General features: G+C 34.9%; 3 protein-coding genes across 3 annotated transcripts; 1 reads left to right on the top strand and 2 right to left on the bottom strand.

The window, feature by feature from the left end:
• Positions 1-1,771: 1,771 nt before the first annotated feature.
• Positions 1,772-5,853, bottom strand: LOC135690797 (ubiquitin-like FUBI-ribosomal protein eS30 fusion protein). Its single transcript, XM_065208461.2, has 3 exons — positions 5,574-5,853; positions 2,587-2,642; positions 1,772-1,941 (listed from the first exon to the last, which is right to left on the bottom strand). The coding sequence occupies exons 1-3, from the start codon at positions 5,791-5,793 to the stop codon at positions 1,813-1,815; spliced, it is 405 nt and encodes a 134-aa protein (XP_065064533.1). The 5' UTR covers positions 5,794-5,853; the 3' UTR covers positions 1,772-1,812.
• A 1,521-nt stretch (positions 5,854-7,374) lies between these two features.
• LOC135690518 (transmembrane protein 208) lies at positions 7,375-13,700 on the top strand. Its single transcript, XM_065208104.2, has 5 exons — positions 7,375-7,436; positions 8,681-8,770; positions 9,363-9,422; positions 10,808-10,996; positions 11,438-13,700. The coding sequence occupies exons 1-5, from the start codon at positions 7,431-7,433 to the stop codon at positions 11,570-11,572; spliced, it is 480 nt and encodes a 159-aa protein (XP_065064176.1). The 5' UTR covers positions 7,375-7,430; the 3' UTR covers positions 11,573-13,700.
• A 2,928-nt stretch (positions 13,701-16,628) lies between these two features.
• On the bottom strand, positions 16,629-20,077 carry LOC148957525 (uncharacterized). Its single transcript, XM_089115199.1, has one exon. The coding sequence runs from the start codon at positions 18,778-18,780 to the stop codon at positions 17,872-17,874; it is 909 nt and encodes a 302-aa protein (XP_088971325.1). The 5' UTR covers positions 18,781-20,077; the 3' UTR covers positions 16,629-17,871.
• Between the last annotated feature and the right edge of the window lie 2,595 nt (positions 20,078-22,672).

Here is a 22,672-nt window from a genome sequence, read left to right as displayed (position 1 = left end):
CATATGTACAAAACTCCATTTGGTGATCGCACAATACTAAAAACATAGAAATTAATACGAAGATATTTCATTGACATGCTTACCAATTCGTGTTAGCTTACTCACATGATCAAAATTGAGTAAAAGAGCCGAAGACACTACAAATATGAAACAGAGCTAACCGCACCATGATGCAAAATCTTTCCATTAATTTGCAAACAAGTTCCAAACAAATAAACAAAGAGAAATAAACAGCTTTACAACTCATTCCTCTTTGCTTTGCTGGTTCCAATAACAGAACTTTGCCGAAATTTATACGCTGTTGTCAAGAGCAACTGACTTTAATCGAGATACTAATTAAGTTGAAAAAGCCGAGTGTCAGACGCGAAAATTTTCGAAAAACATAAGACAAAACATTCGAAATCCATTGCACTGGTTGGTCAAGAATAATTTTAGGCTTTAACAACCAAATCTATCGGGTTATCGAACCTCCTGTTAAAGTTGATGCGATTGTGTAATACGTTCTGCATTCACTTCTTAGCTTAATTTTTCCAAAATAAGTTTTTTTTCAAAATGATTTTTGAAAGATGAGTTAGGAACTCAAGAACAACTTAGAAGAACTAGTTTAAAAATCTTGATTCGACTGGGATTTTAGGTAAATCAAAATAGACCGCAAGTAAATGCAGGATTCGCTAATTTCGAGTTTTGTTCTGCATTTTTCAGCTGTATACACCTAAAACTGATAATTCATTAAAAGTTTAGTATTCTTTTCTGTGAGACCCGGGGTCTGTTTTTCGTAGAACTAAGGAATTTGTGGGTTGATCTTCTCAGCTTACCAAATAAATTTGGAAATTGGATGCCAAGTAATTTATCTATTTCTAGATAAAGACAAAGTCTACAAATCTCATGTATACAAATGACTTACACCACTATGCAGCGAGACACTGTACCATGAGAGATTGCTTTGTGTACAGTGGGAAATTATCTTTGCTGACTCAATTGGTCAAAGCTTTTAAAATCCAGTATAATTTGCAAGTACAACCTTATTGTTGAATAACTATACTCATATTTACTGAATAAGTAACTTTTGAAACTATGTTGTCATTGGTACAAAGTGTCATTTCCTAAAATTTTATTTGATGGAATTTCTTGGCATTTTTTGTGTTTTGTTGCTGAAAAAAATTTGAAAAAAACTGTAAAAGGTACTGAACCAGGTTCATTTCGACTTAATTTGAGGTTTCCCATTCCATAAACATAGGTCATAACAACACTGACTTCAGCCAACTATAATTCAAAATTTAAATTAATACAATGATACTGGCTCATTTTGTCAACTGAAGCTGGCTCATTTCTAACAACTCCATTAACAAACTCATTTTTCTATATTGCTTTCTTGTCAAAAAGCATCTTTGAATTACCTGGACTTACTGTATCCAAAATTCTTAGAGAGTGGATTGCATTAAATTTTATAAACTTTTCAAATAACTTAGTACCTTTCAAACTTTTCAAATTACTTTCAAGTCAAATAACTAATGTTAGCATTTTTGAATTGCATCACAATCAAATTGCAATAGATTAATCTGATCTTAATCTTTGGCAAGTACCCAGAGATTCAAATGCCAGTTGGAGGATATTAATCAGAAAATTAGTAAATGCAGGCTCTATGTACTTTACAGGTTGGAAATAGCCTTAGAACAATAACTGCAATTCATACCCTCTAGTATATAAAGAAGACCCTAAAGAAGAAACAGTGTACAATACCAGGAAGGTAAGACAGAAGGAAAATTACATGTAGTCTTACAATTTATTTTTCATGAGCAACATCAACTACATTTATTGGGCATTTGAGTTTGGTCCCCTTCTTCGTCCAAAGCTTTGGACATAGTTGACAAATCGGGAGTTGTACTGCTGTCTTCTCTTTGCTCTGCCTGTTTTTGGTTTCTTCTTCTCTTGTTTGTCAACCTGAAAAACAACCATTATTACTCAAGGATACTGAAGGACAGTATAATTACATCTTTGAAGTTAGCACGGAGAAGCAGAAAATAGTACCAGGCCTGGCCATTTGAGGGGAGCCATAACTCTTGCTCCCCTCCAGGCTCTCCTCAAACACTGGAGGGGAGCTAGAGATTGCTCTCCTAAATTGTTCTAAAAAGCAAATTTGCTCTCCTTGAAATCAATTTTTCCTTTGTTTTTTATTGTTATAGCTCACCTGAATACTACTAGGAGAGCTGTTTACTGCTCTTACAGCCAGGCCTGTAGTACACTTCAGAAAATTTTAGTTCCAATTTCTCAGAGTAAAAATATGGTATAAAGAATAAAGATAATCAGAAATTCATATTCAGGTTCAGATTAAAAGTAATGCAAAGCATAGAATGATTCATTTGCATCTTGTTTTTGACCAATCAGCAACTGCAATTCTCTCACCTAGTTGAAAAGTCTAAGAGAGAAACAAACATGTTGCCTATGCAGTTAAGCAAATGTATGCCAAAACATTTAGTGATAGCAATTTTAAAATCATTGGGCAAGCACAGTCCTTTAGATGTCTGGAATCTGGAGAATTAAAGCAAAAATCATTAACTCACCACTAATAATATTCACAACTCTTACCTTAGGTGTCTGCCCTTTAACTTTACCAGCACGAGCCAAGGAACCGTGAACCTTACCTAAAAAAGCAACATTTATTTATCATATAAAGCAACATCAATATAAAAGGAAGAAGTCAATTAAGCTCCCACTGCTCAGCAAATGTAAATAAACTTTGCACATTTGCCACCATCCTTTAATCTACTTGACTTCTTGTGAGTACTTTTGCCGTGGTTATAAGAACAGTGGATAGAAACTTTTCAGAAAAACTAACAAAAACCTACTGTTGCAAAATAAACAATTACTATAAATCTGGTCAGTTTTTCAAGAAAATTTTAAACTTCAATATACGCCAAGCAGCCAACAAGTCCCCTCCAACAACTTTTTCCTTTAGTCTCTCTAACCATGTATTTGAGAGACTGTATTGAATTGGATGTCACATAAAAACTGTGAAAAGCGTAATCATCCTTGATTAAAACACTTGATTCACTCCACAACCTTGGGCATTTTTGTTTGTGGCATTAGATTGATGAATGATTAAAATAGTTTTTCTTTATTTCTTTCTTCAAAAAAATGGCCAAACATCTGCATTTTTTCAAATCCATCAAACTTGGTGCTTGGGCCTTCATAAATAAGATTCAAGTTTTTCAACTGAAGACCTTCATTCCCAACAAATTTTGAGGAAGCATTAGTGGAAAAAGTTTTTTCTCATTCATCAAAAGAATAAACATGAGAAACCTAGGCTTAAAAACCACAAATAAAAATATAAAAAAATTCTTGTGAAAAGCTTTGAAGCCTAAAGTATATGTCATGTTTAATTGGAGCAGGGAGAAGGGGTACACAGCAGTATAAACTGTGTGAGCCTCATATCATTTTGTTTCCAAAGGCTGCCCTGGAAAAATTCTTAAAATTTATCAAAACATTTCTTCAAAAGAACAAGGCATAGGTATAACCTGCAAAGGAATAAGAATATTCAATTCTTAATAATGTTGCCGTTTTCTTTTTTGCCTTTAAGTGAAAAATGAAAACTTACTATTATATATCTTGTTCTTTTATTAATGGTTTTGGTTAGCTTTAACAAGTTGAAATGTGATTTTGAACAAAATCAAAAACATCATTTCTCAAGTTACCTTATACAGAGGCAACAAATAAAAATGGGGTGCCTGGAATCAGGTTGTTAATGGGGATTTTTCTCTTCACTTTGGAGACAAGAATGAAGCCTGTGGGGGCAAAACCCCCTGCTATTATTATTAGGTAAAACAATGCTCTGGTTTGGATTGTTTTTGAGCTGCTTAAAATTACAAAGAACTAATACAAAAAAGAAATTGACTCTTGGCCAACCCTTCTTTGGAGGTTTGCTAAAATAGACCTCTTAGAGGTTTGTGAAGAATTTTTATTATATAATGCAAAGTTTTGGCAACTTATAGCACACTTTATTATAGCAAATAAAGTTTAATAGCAATAGCTTAAGGCTGGTTTAAAGAAATTTCAGAAAGGTAAAATGAAAGCATCTCACAATGAACTTCGAAAGCTGTTGTCCCCCACACTTAGTATCCCCAGTCCCCACAGTAGTGTTGCAATTGTATTTTGCTATGCATTGATACTAGCAAAGGCGCCATCCCCTCCAAAAACAGTTCTGCTAGAGCCAGTAACTTCCTTAACAAAACAGCAATAAGACCCTGTTTACACAGGATCAATCCAGGCCAGGATTAATCCTAAACTGGTACAGATCAGCCTTTTGTTTACACAGGAATGCTCTGGATCGATCTGCTATCTGTAACAATTTGGGTTTGCTTTGGAGAGCGTTCCAGTTTGGGATTCTTCCCAAATTGGCACGGATAGGAAATGAAGCTAATGTTTTCTCCAGATTGGGGTGCTTTGAGCACGGTGCTTTGACATTTAGTCCAATGACGGACACTTGGGGGGGGAATGGTCTTTTGTTCTAAAACAATGGGAAATGTGACATCATCTTATTAAAATAATAGGCTTGCCCCCCCCCCCAATATTTGACCTAGTGTCAGCCCCTGATTTGGTCATATCTTGCGTGCCCTCTTTGCCCACAAGATGGAAAATACAAAACAAGATGGGGGAAGATATTTATCACAAGTTTATTGATTAACTTAGCAAACAGGCTCCAATTTATTTGACCAAGTGTCAGCCCCTGATTTGGTCATATCTTGCGTGCCCTCTTTGCCCACAAGATGGAAAATACAAAACAAGATGGGGGAAGATATTTATCACAACTTTATTGATTAACTTAGCAAACAGGCTCCAATTTATAATGATACTCCATCATGATATTGAGGAGAATGGCCCCTTTCATCGCTCCCATTCTGTTGCTACCATTCAAATTTGAAGCCATTTTCTTCTCAGCCATCCTATAAATTTGGCAATATTTTCTTTGTGTTGTAGATGGCATAAGCAATACACATGACCATTCTTTTCAAAAGGGCGTAAAAAGCCATGGGACTCAATCCAAGATCGATCCAGTGCAAACACAATATATTTTGGGACTGATCCATTGTAAACGTTTGCAAAATTTGGGGAACAATCCCAAACCATATCAAAACTGGATCGCTCCCATTTTTCATGCGTAAACAGGGTCTAGATTATTTAAACTAGAAAATGAGGGGAATCTCCACATGAATGGAGTACTCTCTTCTCTATCAGTTCATACAAATCCCCTACAAATTTCATTTTTTGTAATATCTAACATTGAGCTTTTTTGTTCTCTTGTTACCTTGTTATAATACGAGTTAAATTTTGTATGTTGAAAGGAAATGTGAATTTACTAGTTGAGTTTAAAAGAATGGATTAAGAAAACGCCCTTTCAAAAGAAAAAATTGATTTATTGACATGTACTTGTTATTTTTCCAAAAACTAGGCCTAGAAGAATGAGGCAAGTTTGTTTTTTTTCAAATGGAGGTCATGTGGAAGTAATCAAAGTTTGTATTTAGAGATAAAAAATCCACTTTAAAAGCCATGAATTAGTTGTATTTAATAAAGCCTACCTCCACGGAGAGCAACGCTGAGAGAAATCGTACTCAGTGCATTGACTCCATTTTCGGCCAAGGTCTGTTCACCGTCGAGAGGATGGCCTCCGAATGTTAAAACTTGCTCATCAGTAGTAACCCCGGTTGTGAATGCCAATATCTCTTTGAGATCAGCTACAGTAGCATTTGGGCATACGTCAAGCGTTGATGTTTCGCGTGCAGCTACAAAGATCTGCATTTTCGGCTTTGAGAGAGTTCGTCAGCTCACTATTTTAGCACGAGGGAAAGAAAGAAGTAGCGCTAAGATGGCGCAAGTAGAGTCCAGGTTGCGCTATGATGGCGCAAACCCGACCCAGGCTTTTTATAGTGATTGTGCGCTTGTGCGGCAATGATTGGGAAGAGAGTTCAAAAAGGTATGACGTCACAAACATTTATTTTTAGAATTTTTGAATTTGGATCCCATAGCCTGAAAGACTATCACGAAATACCTCTAAATGTGCAAAATCAGTCAAATGTTCTACGAACTCTAGTATATGATCAGCTATATAATCACCTTGATAGAAACAAGCATCTGTACATGCATCAGTCGAACTTCCGAGGTTTACACTCGGTCGTAACATATTTGCTTAAATCCACTCATGACTGGTACGTTAACATCGATAATAGTAAAGTCAAGGCTGTAATATTCATTGATCTAAAAAAAGCGTGCGACACTGTTGATCATGATATACACTTAGCAATAATGCTTCACTATGGCATCAAAGGCGTGGAACATGATTGGTTCCGTTCCTATTTAAATAATCGAAAGCAGTTCTGCAATATCAATAGTGTCTCCTCTGAAATTCAGACCATAGAAATAGGAGTACCACAGGGTTCATGCCTTGGACCTCTTCTCTTTTTATTGTATATAAATGATCTGTCTTTTGCACTGAAAAGAGCCCATGCTACAATTACAATGTATGCTGATGATACAACCATATGTTACGCCTCTGATAATATCGAGGATCTAAATGCTATTGTCAATGCAGAACTTGCAAGTCTCAATTAATGGCTTCGCGGGCAGATTTGCCAGATGCTTGGAATGGTTGGCGGCCAATTACTTCACACTTGACGGCCAAATTCGGCCAGCCAAACAAAACATACGAAAAAGCTACATTTTGGCTTATTCTATGGAGTAATAGTGTAATCAAAAATTGGCTTTGTTTGTCACAAAAGCTCAAACTTGCTTTCATTTTTAATTTTCTGCTATCTTTTACTTTGTTTTCTGCTTCGTTATTTGCAGTTTTGAGATTTCTTCAACGAAATGATGAACATTGTCTGCGCTAATGTTTCAATTTTTTGTGTATTTTTGTGGCTTTCAACATGCGGCAAAAATTCGGCCAACTTTTGCTTTTTCGGCCAAATTAATTTTTGACGGCCAACAGCTTTGAAAAACGGCCAGAATTGAGAAGTTTGGCCGTTAAAACGGCCAAATTGCAACCCTGTTCGCGGGAATAAACTCTCGTTGAACGTTACTAAAACTCAAGCAATGAAAATTGGCTCAAAAAAAACTAAGCCACATTAAGAAATCATCATCTGTTAATCCAAGTTTCAACGTAGGAAATGAAGATATTGGGCTTGTGAACGAAACTAAATATCTTGTTGGAGCAAACTTAAAATCTTTCAATTGCAGTATCTCAACCGATTTTAGACATATTTGACCAATTTTGCATAGTTGGAAGTATTTCATGGTGATCTTTATGCTTTGTGGTTAAATTTAAAAAATTCTAAAAATAAGTTTTTGGTGACGTCGACACATCAGAAACACAGATCAAAGAATCAACAACAAATGGATTAGCCTCCGTTTCAAAGCGAGGTGTGGATACGTAGTCCAAGATGGCGGTAAGTAACAACACTTCCTAGAGAATATTTAGCATCAATATGACTACTTTGTGTTTAATTTATTTCGATAAAACTCCAACAAAGTAATATCTTTAGTATGATATATTCTTTAAAAGATACCGTTTAACTTTATAACTTTTGAACTCGGGATTCGCCTAAATATATGGCCGACTCTATCTATTTTGAAACAGTTTCTTTCCGCTCACATTATTTCATGTAAGCGGGAAAGGAACTGTCTCCCGGTTTTCTTTTTTCCAAACTTTCTATTTTAACTCATTTTGGTACAGCAATCGAGGACGAGAAATAAAAAAAGTTTTGATTTTTATCGCTGATTAGTAATCGTATTTCTAAACAGATATCATATGATATGAGACCGACACCGACCAATTTCTAACCTGAACAGTTATCATAGCCAAAAACGTAGCTTCAAGCTTTCATTTGCAAACAGATCATTCAGTGTCATGGGAACACGACTGTAGAATGATGACATTCCTAATGAAGGAAAACAGTGCAGTGATATTGAAACATTTAAGAAAAGTTTAAGACATTTCTTTTTAATTAGTTTTAAATGAACATTCTAGGTTTTAGAGACTTTTAGGAACTGCACTTGAAGATGTTGCGTCAAAACTGCGCTATATTAAGTGAATTATTTGTATTTGTATCACAAATACTGATTGCTGTTGGTTATGACTATCCAATTTTTGAATATCTTATTGAAATCAATAAAAGTGATGCTGCAAAAGATACATATTGTTTGCCATGTCCTTCTCACTGGTCTGTAAAGAAGACTGGATGGAGCCTTCTGTTGTCTTGAAACGCCAATGTTTGAAGCCCTCTTAATTTCAAAAGGAAGAGGGCTCAAAACAATAGCAGAAAGTTATACTTCAAAAACCACTTCTTGAATGATACGCAAGAGCTGCAATACTGTGTGTATGAGTGCTAAAAAAGAAAAAGGCCAAAGCAGCTGAAAACATTGCTTGGAATGAGAGTGAAGGCTCTCAGCTCGCATTGGCTGTTCTAGGGCCCTGTTCTTGTTTGATGACACTCACTCTTTTCAAAATAGAAGCTCAATTGGGTCTTTTTTTATAGATCAATTGTCCTTCTGCTTTAAAAAAGCTGTGCATGTGTTTGATGATGTCATAGTCTTAATTTAAACCCGTTGTAGGAAAAATTGCAAACCAATAGCCACTACCAATGATGCCCTTGATCTCAGGTATTTTCATTGCATTTTTTCTCTATTTTAGGTGAAGCAAGCTACCAAAGGACAAAAACAAATAGATAAGGAAAATGCTGAAAGTTTGAGATTCTATCGGCATATTGTTTTATTGGCACTAGTAAGTACATTCCATTGAGAGCTTAACCATTGCCATGTTGAAGAATGTATCAACCTGTTAAATTCCTTTTTGTTAAATGAATGTTTTCTCCCCTTTTATGTGATTACTATTGTTCCTCCACTTTCAAAGCAAAAGACTTCGTATATCAGTGTAAATATTGATGAACACATTGAGAAAGATTTTCAATAAAATTTTTATATTTAAACAATTTTGAGACGATTAATTTTATTATTGACTGCTATATTTTAAGTATTTATTTTGAAGGCCTGTTATATTTATTTGGAAAATTATTTTATGATACTAGTTAATTGAATAAATTTACACCATACTAGATATTTGCACAGAAATGCTTCAAACAAACATGTTGTTCAACTAAATAACTCAAATCAAATATAATGAAAATTACTGTTTACCAGGTTGTCACAAAGTGCTCGATGTTGTATAGTCATTGGGCATATAGTACAGGCATTTGGTGTAAAGAACAGGACAATGCTGAAATTTCTATTTCTACAAATCTATTTGTGATGTCATTATAGCAGAAAATTAGGTCTGTGTTGCTTTCATATGTTTATAATGTTTGGTTATGTTCCAGGCAATGTATGCATTAATACGCTTTTTGGTTCTTGGAAATTCTGTTTATTGGGCACACTATGTAAGTATAAGATTGATATTAATTGTAATTCAGAGAGTTGTGAGAAAAACACAACATATATCTCAATCTGAAACATTGAATAAAAATATGATTGAAGTAACATGAAGTTTTTGTGATTATAATTATACCTTAATACAGGCCTTGCCCGGAAAGGCGCTTGATCAAGCAGGTGCCTAGAGCGCACCTAAAAAAGTCTTGGAGAAAAAACAATATTACCACAGAGCAAAATAAATTTTTGACATTTGCTGAATTAACTTGATCAAGCATAAACAATCTTCCCAACAGACCGCAATATTATGATTTGCGTAAGATTCATTCACCTCTTGAAAAAACATTCACCTTAATCTAATAACCCTCTCTAATACCCACCAAGGACACAGGCCATCAAGCACATTCTCCGACAGCTTTACTTGAATTTTGAGCAGGCGTTAATATTCTGTTGAAGTATTATTTTCTGTTTTTTCTTAATAACTTAAAATCACCTGTGCAAATCAGCAATCACATTTCCGTCCAAATTGTTGCATTGCTGTTCAGCTTTCATTTGCTTTTATCAGTAGAAGATGTTCTCGCATGTCTTATAGAATGGATAACATGAAAAAGGAAACAAAGTTAAATGTTGGACTTAAAGCCATGCGTTTTGACAAAGCAATATGTGAAGCTGAACATAACTCTACCAAAGCTAATCCTGGGCTGAATACAAATAGGAATAATAATATGGAATGTTAATCACAAAAATCTGCAGATATCTAAAACAGTAGTCTTTGTAACCCCGTGAAAAATGTCTTTTGTGGTATAGTTAGGATTCCAGTTTCTGTAATATATTATGCAAAAACCAGTCACAAAATTTGATTGTTTATGTTTCCTTATAATATTTGGGGGTGCAAGATATAGAGGCTGCATCCCTCCTGCCAAAGAGAAATTTATTTTTATTTAATTTCATGCCCATTCTGGCAATTTTATCTCAATGAAGCAGCAATATTAAGGGCCCATGCTAAGAGCCCCCTCCCTTAAATGTTTAGCCTCCGCTATTTTCATGGTAATATTTGTGATTATGATTTAAATATCATCATAACTTAAATATCATAACAGTTCAGAATTTAAATGCAATCTCTTTATTTTGATAGCTAGCTTGTAATTTATGTAATAATCTGCCAAAATTTTTTCTTACAATGAAAATGAAATCAAGTCATGTTACCAGACAACATGGTATAAACATCACAACTTGACTTTTGATAAAGAATGAGCAGAAATTTTTAATCAGCTTTGTTTTTTCGCTTTTGTCTATAAGCGATGAAGCTCTGTACAACTCTGTGGAAATATTCTTAAAAACTATTAAGATATAATAAGAACATAATTGTTTTCAAACCAATTATTTTGCTTTGCAGTTGATGCTGATTTCATTTTCACTTGCTCACCTTGGTTCATATCAATTCATGAGTAGCATGGCATCTAAAGGTATTGACCTCAATGTCCAATCAGGGATGGCTGAGCATGCTAAAGATGTTATTCTGCTAACAGTTATTATTCAGGCACTTACACTTGTATCTGGATACTTCCTATTACTATGGCTATTGGTGAGCATCTAATGTATTTAACATACTTTTTCATTTAGAGTAGAGAGTAATATGTTCTCAACAACATTTATTTACTTGAAGTGATGAGAAAATTTTAAAGAATGAAATTTATAATTTTTCAAAAAAACATGTACCCATTAACCTCAAAGCACTTTCTCATTTTTTAATTAAGCTTGCTTTCAAAGGGTCCCTAAAATCTATTTTAGACAATAAAGTAGTTTTTTGGCATGTACAGCTATTTTCCATTAATATTTCAATTGTTTTAATCAAAAAAGAAGTATATTTATGTCATTACGTAACCATTCAATTAAATTATTGCCAATCCAACCTTAGGTACTTTCAGGATAAAATTTACATTACATTGATTAACAATCAAATCTGAAAAAGATTGTGATAATCAAATAATTGAATGTGAGTTAATTGTTGTTCATTGTTTTCTAGATACCTGGATATGCCTTCTATTTGCTTTGGGTAAATTTTCTTGGACCTTGGTTTTTTGCTGCCCCACCAGAGGTTGATGAAAAACAGATGAAAAAAATGGACAGAAAAGCTAAGAGACAATTTGCTTACAAATAGATCTAATCTAAATTATATTGCTAAGTTTTTGTGTAATAAAGGTGTTATAAATAGACCATATGTATTGGATGAAAAACCATACAAAATTTGTTTTACCACTACACTGGTTCGCTAGAAGGGGGCTGTGGGGTTTTCATCCTCAAATAATTCCAAAAAGCACTCTAAACATCCACTGAATTAATTTTGCCCTTTGTTCTTAGCTTTTGAAAATTGTTAACCCCCTCTCTCTCTCCAGTTTGTTGTTGAGCTATTGTCCCTGCCCCAACATCAAAATGACAGCAATTTATAAGCCTGGGGAGTAATCTCCAGCTTCTTTGGGTAAGGAAAATTTAGAATAAAGGTTGTGTATATTAAGCTAGACTTGATTTGTAGTAATTTTGAAGCATTTTGTAGCTATTAAGCTATATTGCTATTGACATTGATAGTTTTGGTGTCAAACTGTTTGGGTAATAGTTTTCAGTCACTTTGTATTTGCCCCTGTCAAGGAGGGTTCAGTTTTATGTTAGGCAAAGTTGTATGTTGCTGTTCTTTTTTTTTCTTTATTCTTTTCAACTATCTTACCCAAGGCAACCAATCTCATATTCAGGGGTTTGATTTGTGATTTTCCAGTGTTAATTATTTTCACAGTTTTTATCCAACAATTATGATTACTGTCTTATGATAATAAAATCAAAGTATTTATGTTAATTTCATCAGTTTCTTTTTAAACTGTTGTGTCTACTTGAAGTCAAAGATAATATTCCAATAATTTCTGGGCAATTTTTTTGAGTGGCCAAGTGTTGTGGTTGTTTGCTTATTGTCTTTTTGATTAAATATTTATATAGATACATTTATGGACAGTTGTGTTTGTGCTTGTTTATAATGAGCGTGGAATGAGTTTTTGTGACATTCAAGGATAGTTTATTGCATCCATGTATCCAGTTACTGCATGTAATTGTTCATAGTTTTAATCAGCTGAGTCAAATCATTGGATTGATGAAACAGACTGGTATTATCAGGATATGACTAATGTATCTAGGCTGGTATTATCAGCATAAATAGTAAAAGTGGAATCTTGGATGATTGGTAAAGATGAGGAAAAGTAAGGACTAGGGCATGACCACTGCGGAACCCCAAACATCTAAATCAACACCTTTACCCCCACGAATCTGTTTATGATTGGATATGTATGACTTAAATAGTTTTGTAAGACATTTCTTGTTGCTGAATGGCAATAATTCAAGCTTTTTAAAGAGAATTCCATGGTCGACCCTGTCAAATGCCCATTTGGGTTCTTTTTAAGTATAAGGCAGAGCAAGCTTCACATAGTAGATATATTTTGACAACCCCAAAAGTATTTGCTGTCTTAACTTTGGCAACAGCATTCCATATATTTTTCAACTCGAATGTTTTGAAGTTAAACTTAGCCTTATCTCTGTTAACTTCATAGTCACCTGTTAGAAGGAATTAAGGGCAAGTTATATTTTTCTGCTGGTTCCCAACTGATAGTGCAATAGAAGTTTTTCATTGGGTTAGAAATTTTCTTTTTCGCAAAGTTTTTGTACCAATTTCATTGAGAAAGGCGATGTTATCGATGAAAATTGATGTTTGACTTTGATCCTTTCGTGCTACCTTTACATGCATTGTTCCCTATTGATATAATGCAGCTTCTTCAACTGAAAATGACCTTTACTTTATTACAGATCTTTTTTATTCGCATTCATAAATGTCGGGGAGACGAAATTCTTCTAATATTTGTGGCAACCCTCCGTCTTGGAGCGAAAGAGCATGTGTAATCATGATCAGTTGAATGCGCAAGCTCTCTGTCTCAAGGACGAAGGGTTGCCTCACTCTTTATTTCATTTCATTTCAAATGTTTAAAAAAAATTATCTTGCTCGTAACAAAATAAGGCCTTGAAGAAGTAAACTCCACACAGAGAGAGAAAATCCCAGCGGGGGTCCCTTATAGTCTGTCATAAACGGTTAAAGACTCATTGCTAACAATGAGCCATTGCGCTACGTAAGCATCCCATAATGCATTTTAAGACTGTCTAAAATCAATTACTGCCATTGTTTGGACCGTCGCCACGCTCGCAAAGGCCCATTGTTAGCAATGAGTCTTTAAGTCGACTTTTTTTGTCTATGATCTGGCCGGCCTCCTTCTCGCCAAGTATGGTGCGCACACGAAAAAAAGCGATGACAACGGCAAAATTACACGAGGAAGCCTGAACAAAGGTTCAGAATACAGAAAGCTGTTATTAATAATTTTATTACCTAGTCCTTCTGTTCTAAGTATTTTTTCATAGGCATGATTACTAATGTTTGGGTTGTTAATGCATGGAACCGAGATGCTACTACTCAAAGAACAGTGTTGCCTGAAAAGTTTCTTATACATAAAAATCATCCTCATAAACAAAGTCAAAACCAAACTTCTTATGTTTTTTTATTGATTTAAAATCATAAGCAAAGAATGAATTATTAGCTAAACAACAAAACTTATTAAACAAAACAAACTCTCTTCAACACATTGATATCTAGAATTCAAATAAAGTTTTTTGTTGTTATTTTCTTATATTACTTCTTTTAAAGCTAACTTTTTCTAAGAATACTTTTATAATATTATTTTCCAGCCTCGATATTCTCAAGAAATTTTCGTTTTGAACCTGAATATGTTCTTCAAGTATAATTACTTTTTTCAAATCTGATATTGTTTCCGTCCTCAAATAGAAACCTTTTTTGAAAAAATTAGATATGTCATTCATGCGATTCTTTGGTATGGTGTCTCTTTTTTTTAAATTTCACGATACATGTTACTGATCAATCTACCTACAATTATTTTACAACACTACGATGATGCTCCAAATGGGGAGCAAAAGACTGTGACTACCCCATGGCATTACATGCGCAGTGCTTGCAAAGCATGTGACTGGAGCTTGAAATGACTTGAAATGGCTTGAAATGATTTTTGGATCAAGCGAACGGTTAATTCAAGTATGTCTTTATTCAGGTCATTTAGAAAGGTTTTGAAAATCATATAATAAAGAGTGCATTAAAGGATCGCTTGAGAGATTGTTAATTTCAACTGGTGTCTCCTTTGCTTATACCATACAATTTGCTTATATCAAGCATTTTCAGTGGTGAAGTCGAACTAATTTTAAGGGATTTAATTTTGAATGAATGAAAGGGCTCTCCTTGCATTGTAAAAAATGCCAGGGTTGATGTCAAAGAATCATTTTGTGATGTTTCTGTTTAATCTGTCAACAGGGGTTTCAGTTGTGATGGAGGAAGAAGTGATGACATGATGCACCATTGTTAGTTTCTGAGGAAAGTAAAATTGATTAAAATAAAACAAAATCTTTGAATCTTGAAGACTTTCAGCTCAGGGGCGGATCTAGACGTTCGCACCGTTCGCACATGCGACAGTCAAACTTTTAAAATTATACTAAGAATCTGTCTCGAGAGAGGTTTTTGCTGAACAACAACTTTTTCGCTTATTGGCAAATTTGTGTTTTGATTCTATTTACTCGGGAATTATGCTTCAGTTATATTTGACAACTGAACACCGTGCAGGAGCAGGAAGATCCAAGGTCTGAATCATGCATGATTTAAACCTGGCCATAAACAGAAGCAAAATCTAAACACAATCTCTAATTCTATCTCGATCTTGATTCAATCTGATTCAAATCTCAAAGCATCCTGACTAAAAAACAACAGGGTACCAATGTAGTTAGATTAGGGTATTTCGGTGCACAGTATGATTAGTAGCACGTTCGCACCGATTCGCACAGCTTTTGTTTCAAAATATTTAGCCAATCAAATTGCTAGATAGTGCGAACTTCGGTGCACAGTATGTTTTTTAGTAAGCTTAATGGGCTAACTAGCCACTGGGCTAAGATTAATCCGTCCTCATTGCGTGTATTGTGCAGTTTTGAGCTTATTTATGCCTGGCATGGGCAAGTTTTTCACTGGAGAAAAGGAATTTTGTGTTATGGAGTCGGCTGGCTACATGTAAAACGAATACGTTAAACCTGGTAATTTGGAAGACAAAGGTCGCTAGATTTTCAGAGTAACATTCGACACGGGATGTTTTCAAGTTTCGATGTTCATTACCTCCTCCATGGATCGAGGGCCTACTAATGTCAATAAATGCACTGGACTGGGGTGATAATCAGTGGGCGATACCTGCGATTTGGCTCTGGCGAAGAAATAATGTTCAGGACGTTGGCAGAGAAAAATTTTCACTTAGACAAAACTTTCAAAGTGAATCTTTTCAATGTGGATTTTCAGTTCTTTATCAGCTTTCAGATATTTCCGGGTAATGTTTACTTGTTTGGGTATTCCCCTGAATTCGAAGGGGTTTCTTCGGAGTAAAATACATGTTTACACGCTGATTTGGTTTAACCAATAAATAATATTAGTTATCAATGCAGGTTTTATGAATATTTGTGAAAATTTGTTCTATTTGGTTAGTTCTGAAAATTCATTGCAATGATGTTTTTTTATTTTTTCGCGTGGCCTGGTTTGTCATCGTATACTATAAACAAATCGAAAAAGACGACTCGAATTTTTGCCTGACTATGAAAGGAAAACCGTCAATACGCTTTCTTGCTTTACGCTTGGCTAAGAAACAACACAAATGATTCTGTAGTATCAATTGAAAACTCAGATAAGGAATAAACAACAGTTTGGCCACGTTCTGAATAAAAGCCAATTTAATGTGCGTGTCGACTGCTCAAATGAGAAGGGGGCGAATATCCTTAAAAACCAAGGGGTGTGGTCACGAATGATATTTCCGACCACACCCTTGTGTGCGACAGTCAGAATATTTTCTAGATCCGCCCCTGTTTCAGCTTGCATTGAATCTTTGGTCAAATAATGATGATCGTGCTTTGTGCAACGAAAAAATAGAACAAAAATATTACGACTAAGTCATTGAATCCAGTGCAGATATACTGGCGATTATTACAGTGATTTCGAAAAATCACTTGATGTGCTACCGCAAATGGAAATATTAAACGTCCGGGCGTTTATTGAACCATTTGCTTTTAGAAGGGGCGTTTATCGGAGAGGAGCGTTTATTAGAGAGGGGCTCTTATTGAAGACGTATTTTTGCAAGATAAAATCATTGTTTTCAGTCAGTCCACACCCACTCTGAAAAGTACAAAATCTATTCAATTGCTCAAAAATCATTCTCGCCTTTATTTGAATCCATTTCATTTGATAAATTCCTATCCACATAGAAATCTGATATTACAAATGGATCCTCGTTCTCTTTTCCATCACAAAATGTGACCGTTCTTTATCACAAGATGGCACGGCTAATTTCCCTCTTTCCAATATTATATTTCCTCATCACCTGAGCCATGGCAATGTCAACAATGGCAATGCACAACATCGAAACGATTTTATGATGATGTCTTTTTCGACATTGCTCAAAAAGACGACATAAAACAAGAAATTGCTCCATTTCTGGAATATTTTTAAAATAGTCCTGGGCGTTTATTAACCAAAATTTCGTATCACAATTGGCATTTATTGGAGATCGGCGTCTATAAGAGAGAGGGCAGTTAATATATAAAATACGGTATTTTTAATTAAAGTTTGCTTATATATAGCCACAATACCTACATTGAAAAGATTTTATTCAGATGCACATAGTTGTCTTTTTCATTAAAATATGCATGAGCATTGCCTACCTTATTCAAACACTTTCAAATAAATCGTTTAATGAGTATAATAATAATACAGTATTGATTACAATAGAAAAACGGGCTACAACAGCAAATTTCCTATTGAATCTGTTGAAGGCGTCATTGTCCACCTTTTGTGCATGAATTTTTCAAAACATCATTCTTTTACTCTTTAAGTACTCATACATAACAATAAGATTCTCTCCATGCTTGCAAGAAAAAAAACAAAATCTGGGTCTAAAGTTAGTTGAAATTCTCAAAATGTAAATAAAAATTAAATCAACGAGCAAGAAAAAATGCGGCTAATCTAGATAAAACATGAATATAAAACAATCCGAATACGGTCACCTTGTTCCATTCCATGATACATGATTGATCTAAATTAACTCTGGTTATAGTCTCTATAAATGCTGATTGAATAGCTGTGACAGTAAGCGGAGTGTGACTGTAAATAGGGCAATATTGGACAGTTTTTAGCATTTGGGTCTAAATTTCATGTGACTGTACCCCACGGTGTGAAATTCTTAAAGATGGAAGTTTCTCGATTTTACAATCAAGGAATCTTCAAAAAAAGGTCTATGTATACTAGCAATTGAAGTTACTGTTAGAGTTAGGGTCTTTTCACAATGCTTAAACCCGCGATTTGATGCTTGAGATGGTAGCAGCAGACTTAGAAAATGTAGGACGAATACTTGACGGGCCTTCTTCTGTAGAAATATCCCTTTTGCAACAAATTGTTGATCTTAAAATTGTCATGAAAGTATGTCTTGCTCTTGGTTGCAAGAATACATATATTATGGGATCGACGAGAAGATTAGCTCTATGACAAATAGAAAGATACATTGACAACAAATGCAGTTGATCTCTTTGAAAGTGATAAATTAGAAATGTTGCTATATTCGGGAAAATTTCAAGCAAGACAAAAGCCGCCAGCATACAGAACACCATCCAAAAAAGTTTGTGGTTGTCATTCTTTTGGGACGCCCTGTTTCGTTTTAACTTAGCTTTTATCACACGCAAACATATTGTGGTGTACGTCGAGACGAAGAGAATCATAAATATGCCATCCAAAACTAGCCATATTAGCACAATGTTTTTCGTCATTGCTTCCGATACAAAGATGACACATAAAATGCTGTTGACAGTGCCAAGAAACCAAATTGAGGCCATAGCTCTGAGAATGTTTTTCTTTGTAAGAATTATCTTGTACCTAAATGGAAAATTAATACCAATGAATCGATCGATATTCAGCAGAAACATAAAAAGGACCCATGTGATGTATAAAGTGCTGACGGAAATCCAAAGCCGATTTTTTATGTCCTCGTCATTATTGTTAAGGTACAGTACCGCTGTGTCCAATACAAGCCACGCAACTGAGCAGACAATGTCAGATATGCTTAGATTCTTGATGATCAGAATTTGATTTGAGTTTCGAACGTCTGTTTTTGATAATACGTAAATTCCAACTGCATTAAAGATGACCGACAGCGCCGATGCACTAGTACATATGATGTAAATAGACAATGTTTCATCTGCCATATTGAATCATTTACCTTTCCACCAGAAATTGGGTCTTTCGCTTTGAGAAATCCTATAATCTCAACCTTCTGAATTCAATTGCTACAAACCATCTCAATAGTACACGGGTGATCTCTATGTACATGTCCAATGTTTCTTTCTATGTTCTAAGTAGTATTTAATATCCTCTACATTGCAGCTGCATTGGTGTGATATTTTCTTTCGGTTCTTGAATTTAAGCTGTTCGGTAGTGCGGGCATGTATTTATGTAATTGAATCCACCTGTTACATGAATCACAAAAAGTGAATATATAACCAAAACGATTGAAAAAGGATCGAGGTGTTTCTTCTGATTTATTTCAATTTAATAATGTTTACTGAGAGAAAGCGTGAGTTATACGAACAGAGAACGACTGTGCCACGTCGTTGCTCTACCGAATGAGCTAGCCGATGTTTTAAAATCAAAATCCCAAACTATACCAGGAGCACCATACCGTCGCAACTGAGTACAGTCGGGGTACACTCATTGATTTTGTTTCTATTTCGATCATTACGTCTGTCAAGTTAAGTTAACAAGTCATCTCTCAAGATTTGCTTTTTTGTCACAGATGCGGTGGCAAGCTTATAGAAAGGCAGCTGGGATATGCCTTTCAACGTGATTTCATCCTTAAGTCAAATTATCGAAAAACATTGATTCTACAGTTTATTGCAAAAATGTATTACATTTTTAAATTCTTAAATTTGAAATTGAATCCTTCGAATCATGATCCAAAATGGCAACTGAGAACACGATTAATCTTCTAGATATTTTTCTTCTAATACTTCTTATTCATGCCAAATCTTGTTCTTCTCTTAGATTAATTTCTTCCTTCTTTGTAAATGGGTTGACAGCCTGGAAAATCAGAAGAAATGGGGAAAGCTTTAGAACTAGAGCAACCAAGCTCCAGTCGGTCTGAATCTTGAAATTAGGGACATGCTCTCATTTGCCAGTAGCAAACAATAAACATATCCTTAAATTGTCATCTTTGTCCCCTTTCATTTCACAAAGGCGCCTTTGACGTGCGAAGGTAGGTGACCAAAGCCTCGGTATTTAGACACAGTGGTTCAGTTCTTACAAAATTTCATTCCAAATTGTTAATCAACCTTTTTGATTAAATATCAAGAAACTTTATAAACAAGACAGCTTTCTTGCTCTTTGAACTCTTTTGCCCTTTCCCAATCCCATCCTTTCCCTTTTCCTTTCCCGAACCCTTCTTCGTATTCAAAATAAAAAAGTTCTTCGTAAGTGGACCTAGAAGTCCTGAAGACAAACAGAAATTCCTCCTTATTCACTGATATAAAGTAGTGTCCCACATATAAGAAACATAAATTTAAGAAACACAGACTCTGATTTTCAACACAATATCCCATCTCATAAGAAACTGGTCCGGTCTGAAAAGCCTGTTTCTTACTCTAAAAACTAAATATATATTTACAAATTTGAAAAACATAACCAAAAACGTTGATAAGATAGTGTATATACAGTGCTCTTTGTCAGATTCAAATGATATGTTTTGAATAACAATCAGAGGTCTTGTCTGAGTAGTTAATCGAAAGTACATGATATTACTAATAAGAAACCGTACTCTGTTTTGAAGTTGATCTCATTTTATAAAAATCAAGTCAGACCTGGAATTCCTACGTTACCTGTTTACCATTTACTTAGCAAAATATTTGTGTTAATTTACTCCAGAGGTCTTTCATTTCAATCTACAAACAGAAGAACCTATCTTGGTGACTTTCTTGCTTCTCCTCACCATTCAAAATTTATAAAATATTGTATTATTTCAATGCCAACCTTCTTTCAATGCCGGTCTCGATTGTTCGACTCAACGAGCCCTGTAAATGAATTCAGCAGTCCAATGAACCTGCAAAAACCTGATCGTACCTTGAAACCTGAAAATTTTATACTGACCGATAATAGTGATATCTTTGATTGTAACTATTCATACATAAAAATTAAAATTTAAGTTTAAAAGAAGTAAAGTTTCGCCAATGTCCAATTCCAAATGTTCGTTCTTTTTACAAATGGCCTGTATGATCCAACAGCATAATTTCATCTTGCATAGTCAACACCCCGGCAATCTCCCTCTCCAAATCTTCATACTTTCCCACTTTCTTGCTTTCTTTGTCAAGAACTTCTATGTCACAAGGTATTTCCTAACATTGTTGGCAATAGTAGGCTTAAAAGGGATGGTTAAGATCAGGCCACTCCTGGATTTGAAGAAAGTATTGTGGATATATCAGCAATCTAAATGCACAAAGATGGTGGAAATATTTCAATTGAAAAAAACCAAGTTATAGCCTGATGCTATGTGAAACAAAGTGAAACACCTCCCCCCCCCCAAATATCTTCAAACTGACCTAGCTATTGACTGTGACAGCTGAAACCAGAAGGATAAAAACAAGAAGATGCAAACAAGTTTGACTTTTAAAGCTGCTATAAATTAATCAATATAAATTAATTTGGTCATTTTTGAAAATAACATTTGCTGGCAAAAATTTTGCAAATTATTAAACACTTAGTGCCACTATGAGAAGAGTGTAGTTATAGAAATAGATCTTCTTTTAAAACGGTTATATGTGATCCAAATAATTTTGCTTTTGTAGCAACTTGCTTCTTTCTCAAAAGTTTACAGTAGTTTCTATCGAGCATCCAGGACGACGGTGTGTTCAGTTGCTAGAGGGCATGGCGCTAGTGGGCATGGCTACAAATTTTTCTGGTGCATTCTTTCCAAACAACCCCCCGCCTTCCATTTTGCTCCGCGGAATTGTTATCGATATCACTTTTTCATTGCAATGTTTTTCATTCTCTAAGGATGATTTAATATTTCTCAAGACAAATGGTGAATATTTTTGCTTTTGGTTGTTAGTGGAACTTCAAGAATCCTCCCGAGTACTTTTATCTCATGCCAGGTCTTCTGCATCCTTTTATTTCCTTCTCAATGCCTGATTTTGCGAGAATGGTAGGATAATCCTCAACTTCTTATAGGCAACTCTATATGTGACCTCTGAGAAAGAGGGCTTAAACATTGATCTTAAATCTATCTTCAAGTCAAACATAGTTCATTTTTGCAAAACCGAAATGTCTGGAAGTCTATTGCTTTGAATTAAAGATGATTTTCATTTCTTAAAAGCATTTTCTTGGCTTTTATTTTTCCAGTGAGCTCTTGGCGTACCTAGCTCTTTCGTTTTTTAGAAGAATCTCTTTGAAAAGGCTGTCTTACCAATTACCGGTCTTAAAAACTCTATGCTCGTGTGCTTGCTCCGGGTAGCCCGGCTTGTGCAATCAATCACTGGACCTCTTACATCAGATTTGGATCAGAGTTTATACAGTTGTCTCGATAAGAGAGTTGTTTTTATCGAAAACTCGGTCTAAAAGAAGCATTTAGGATACCAAGTATTTCGAGGTCTCTTTATGCAAAGATATTTCATATTCGCAAAATCCTAAAGATATGCAAAATGACTTCTAGCTATCAAATAGCTTTTAAGATGCACGGTTACATTGCAGTGAAATTCAATAAGCCCAGATCTGGTGCCAAGGCAGATGTTGGGTTGAGTCTCAAAACAGAGGTTGTAGCCTACTTCCCTGATTCGGTGATCAACAAAAAAGTAATTGCTATCGAGACGCATTGAAGCTTCAATTCAAAACTAAGTGTCATAGTACTTTTGCTAGTACCGTCCTAGTACTGTTTATGAATAAAAAATTAGTCCAGGATTGGAGCAATAAAGTAACCCGAAATAATGCCATCTAATTTGATTAGATCTTGCAACTGAATGGACTACATAGTTAGATAAAAAAACCGACTGTCTTTTCGAAGCTTCATGAAGCTCAGGTCATTATATAGCCAGATCTTTGCTTTCTTCGCAATGC

Source organism: Rhopilema esculentum, unplaced genomic scaffold (genome assembly GCF_057945365.1).
Source record: "Rhopilema esculentum isolate cy_ngs unplaced genomic scaffold, ASM5794536v1 HiC_scaffold_23, whole genome shotgun sequence".
NCBI lineage: Eukaryota > Metazoa > Cnidaria > Scyphozoa > Rhizostomeae > Rhizostomatidae > Rhopilema > Rhopilema esculentum.
This window is presented reverse-complemented; position numbering and strand designations above follow the sequence as displayed.

What these genes read in the sequence shown, in the direction of transcription:
- LOC135690797 (XM_065208461.2), bottom strand. Translation starts at nt 5,793, where the DNA reads ATGCAGATCTTTGTAGCTGCACGCGAAACATCAACGCTTGACGTATGC. An exon ending in CAGCGTTGCTCTCCGTGGAG is followed by an intron (nt 2,643 to 5,573) that starts GTAGGCTTTATT and finishes TTGCTTTTTTAG; the next exon opens with GTAAGGTTCACGGTTCCTTG. An exon ending in TTAAAGGGCAGACACCTAAG is followed by an intron (nt 1,942 to 2,586) that starts GTAAGAGTTGTG and finishes GTTGTTTTTCAG; the next exon opens with GTTGACAAACAAGAGAAGAA.
- LOC135690518 (XM_065208104.2), top strand. An exon ending in ATATTGTTTTATTGGCACTA is followed by an intron (nt 8,771 to 9,362) that starts GTAAGTACATTC and finishes GTTATGTTCCAG; the next exon opens with GCAATGTATGCATTAATACG. An exon ending in CTGTTTATTGGGCACACTAT is followed by an intron (nt 9,423 to 10,807) that starts GTAAGTATAAGA and finishes TTTGCTTTGCAG; the next exon opens with TTGATGCTGATTTCATTTTC.
- LOC148957525 (XM_089115199.1), bottom strand. Translation starts at nt 18,780, where the DNA reads ATGGCAGATGAAACATTGTCTATTTACATCATATGTACTAGTGCATCG.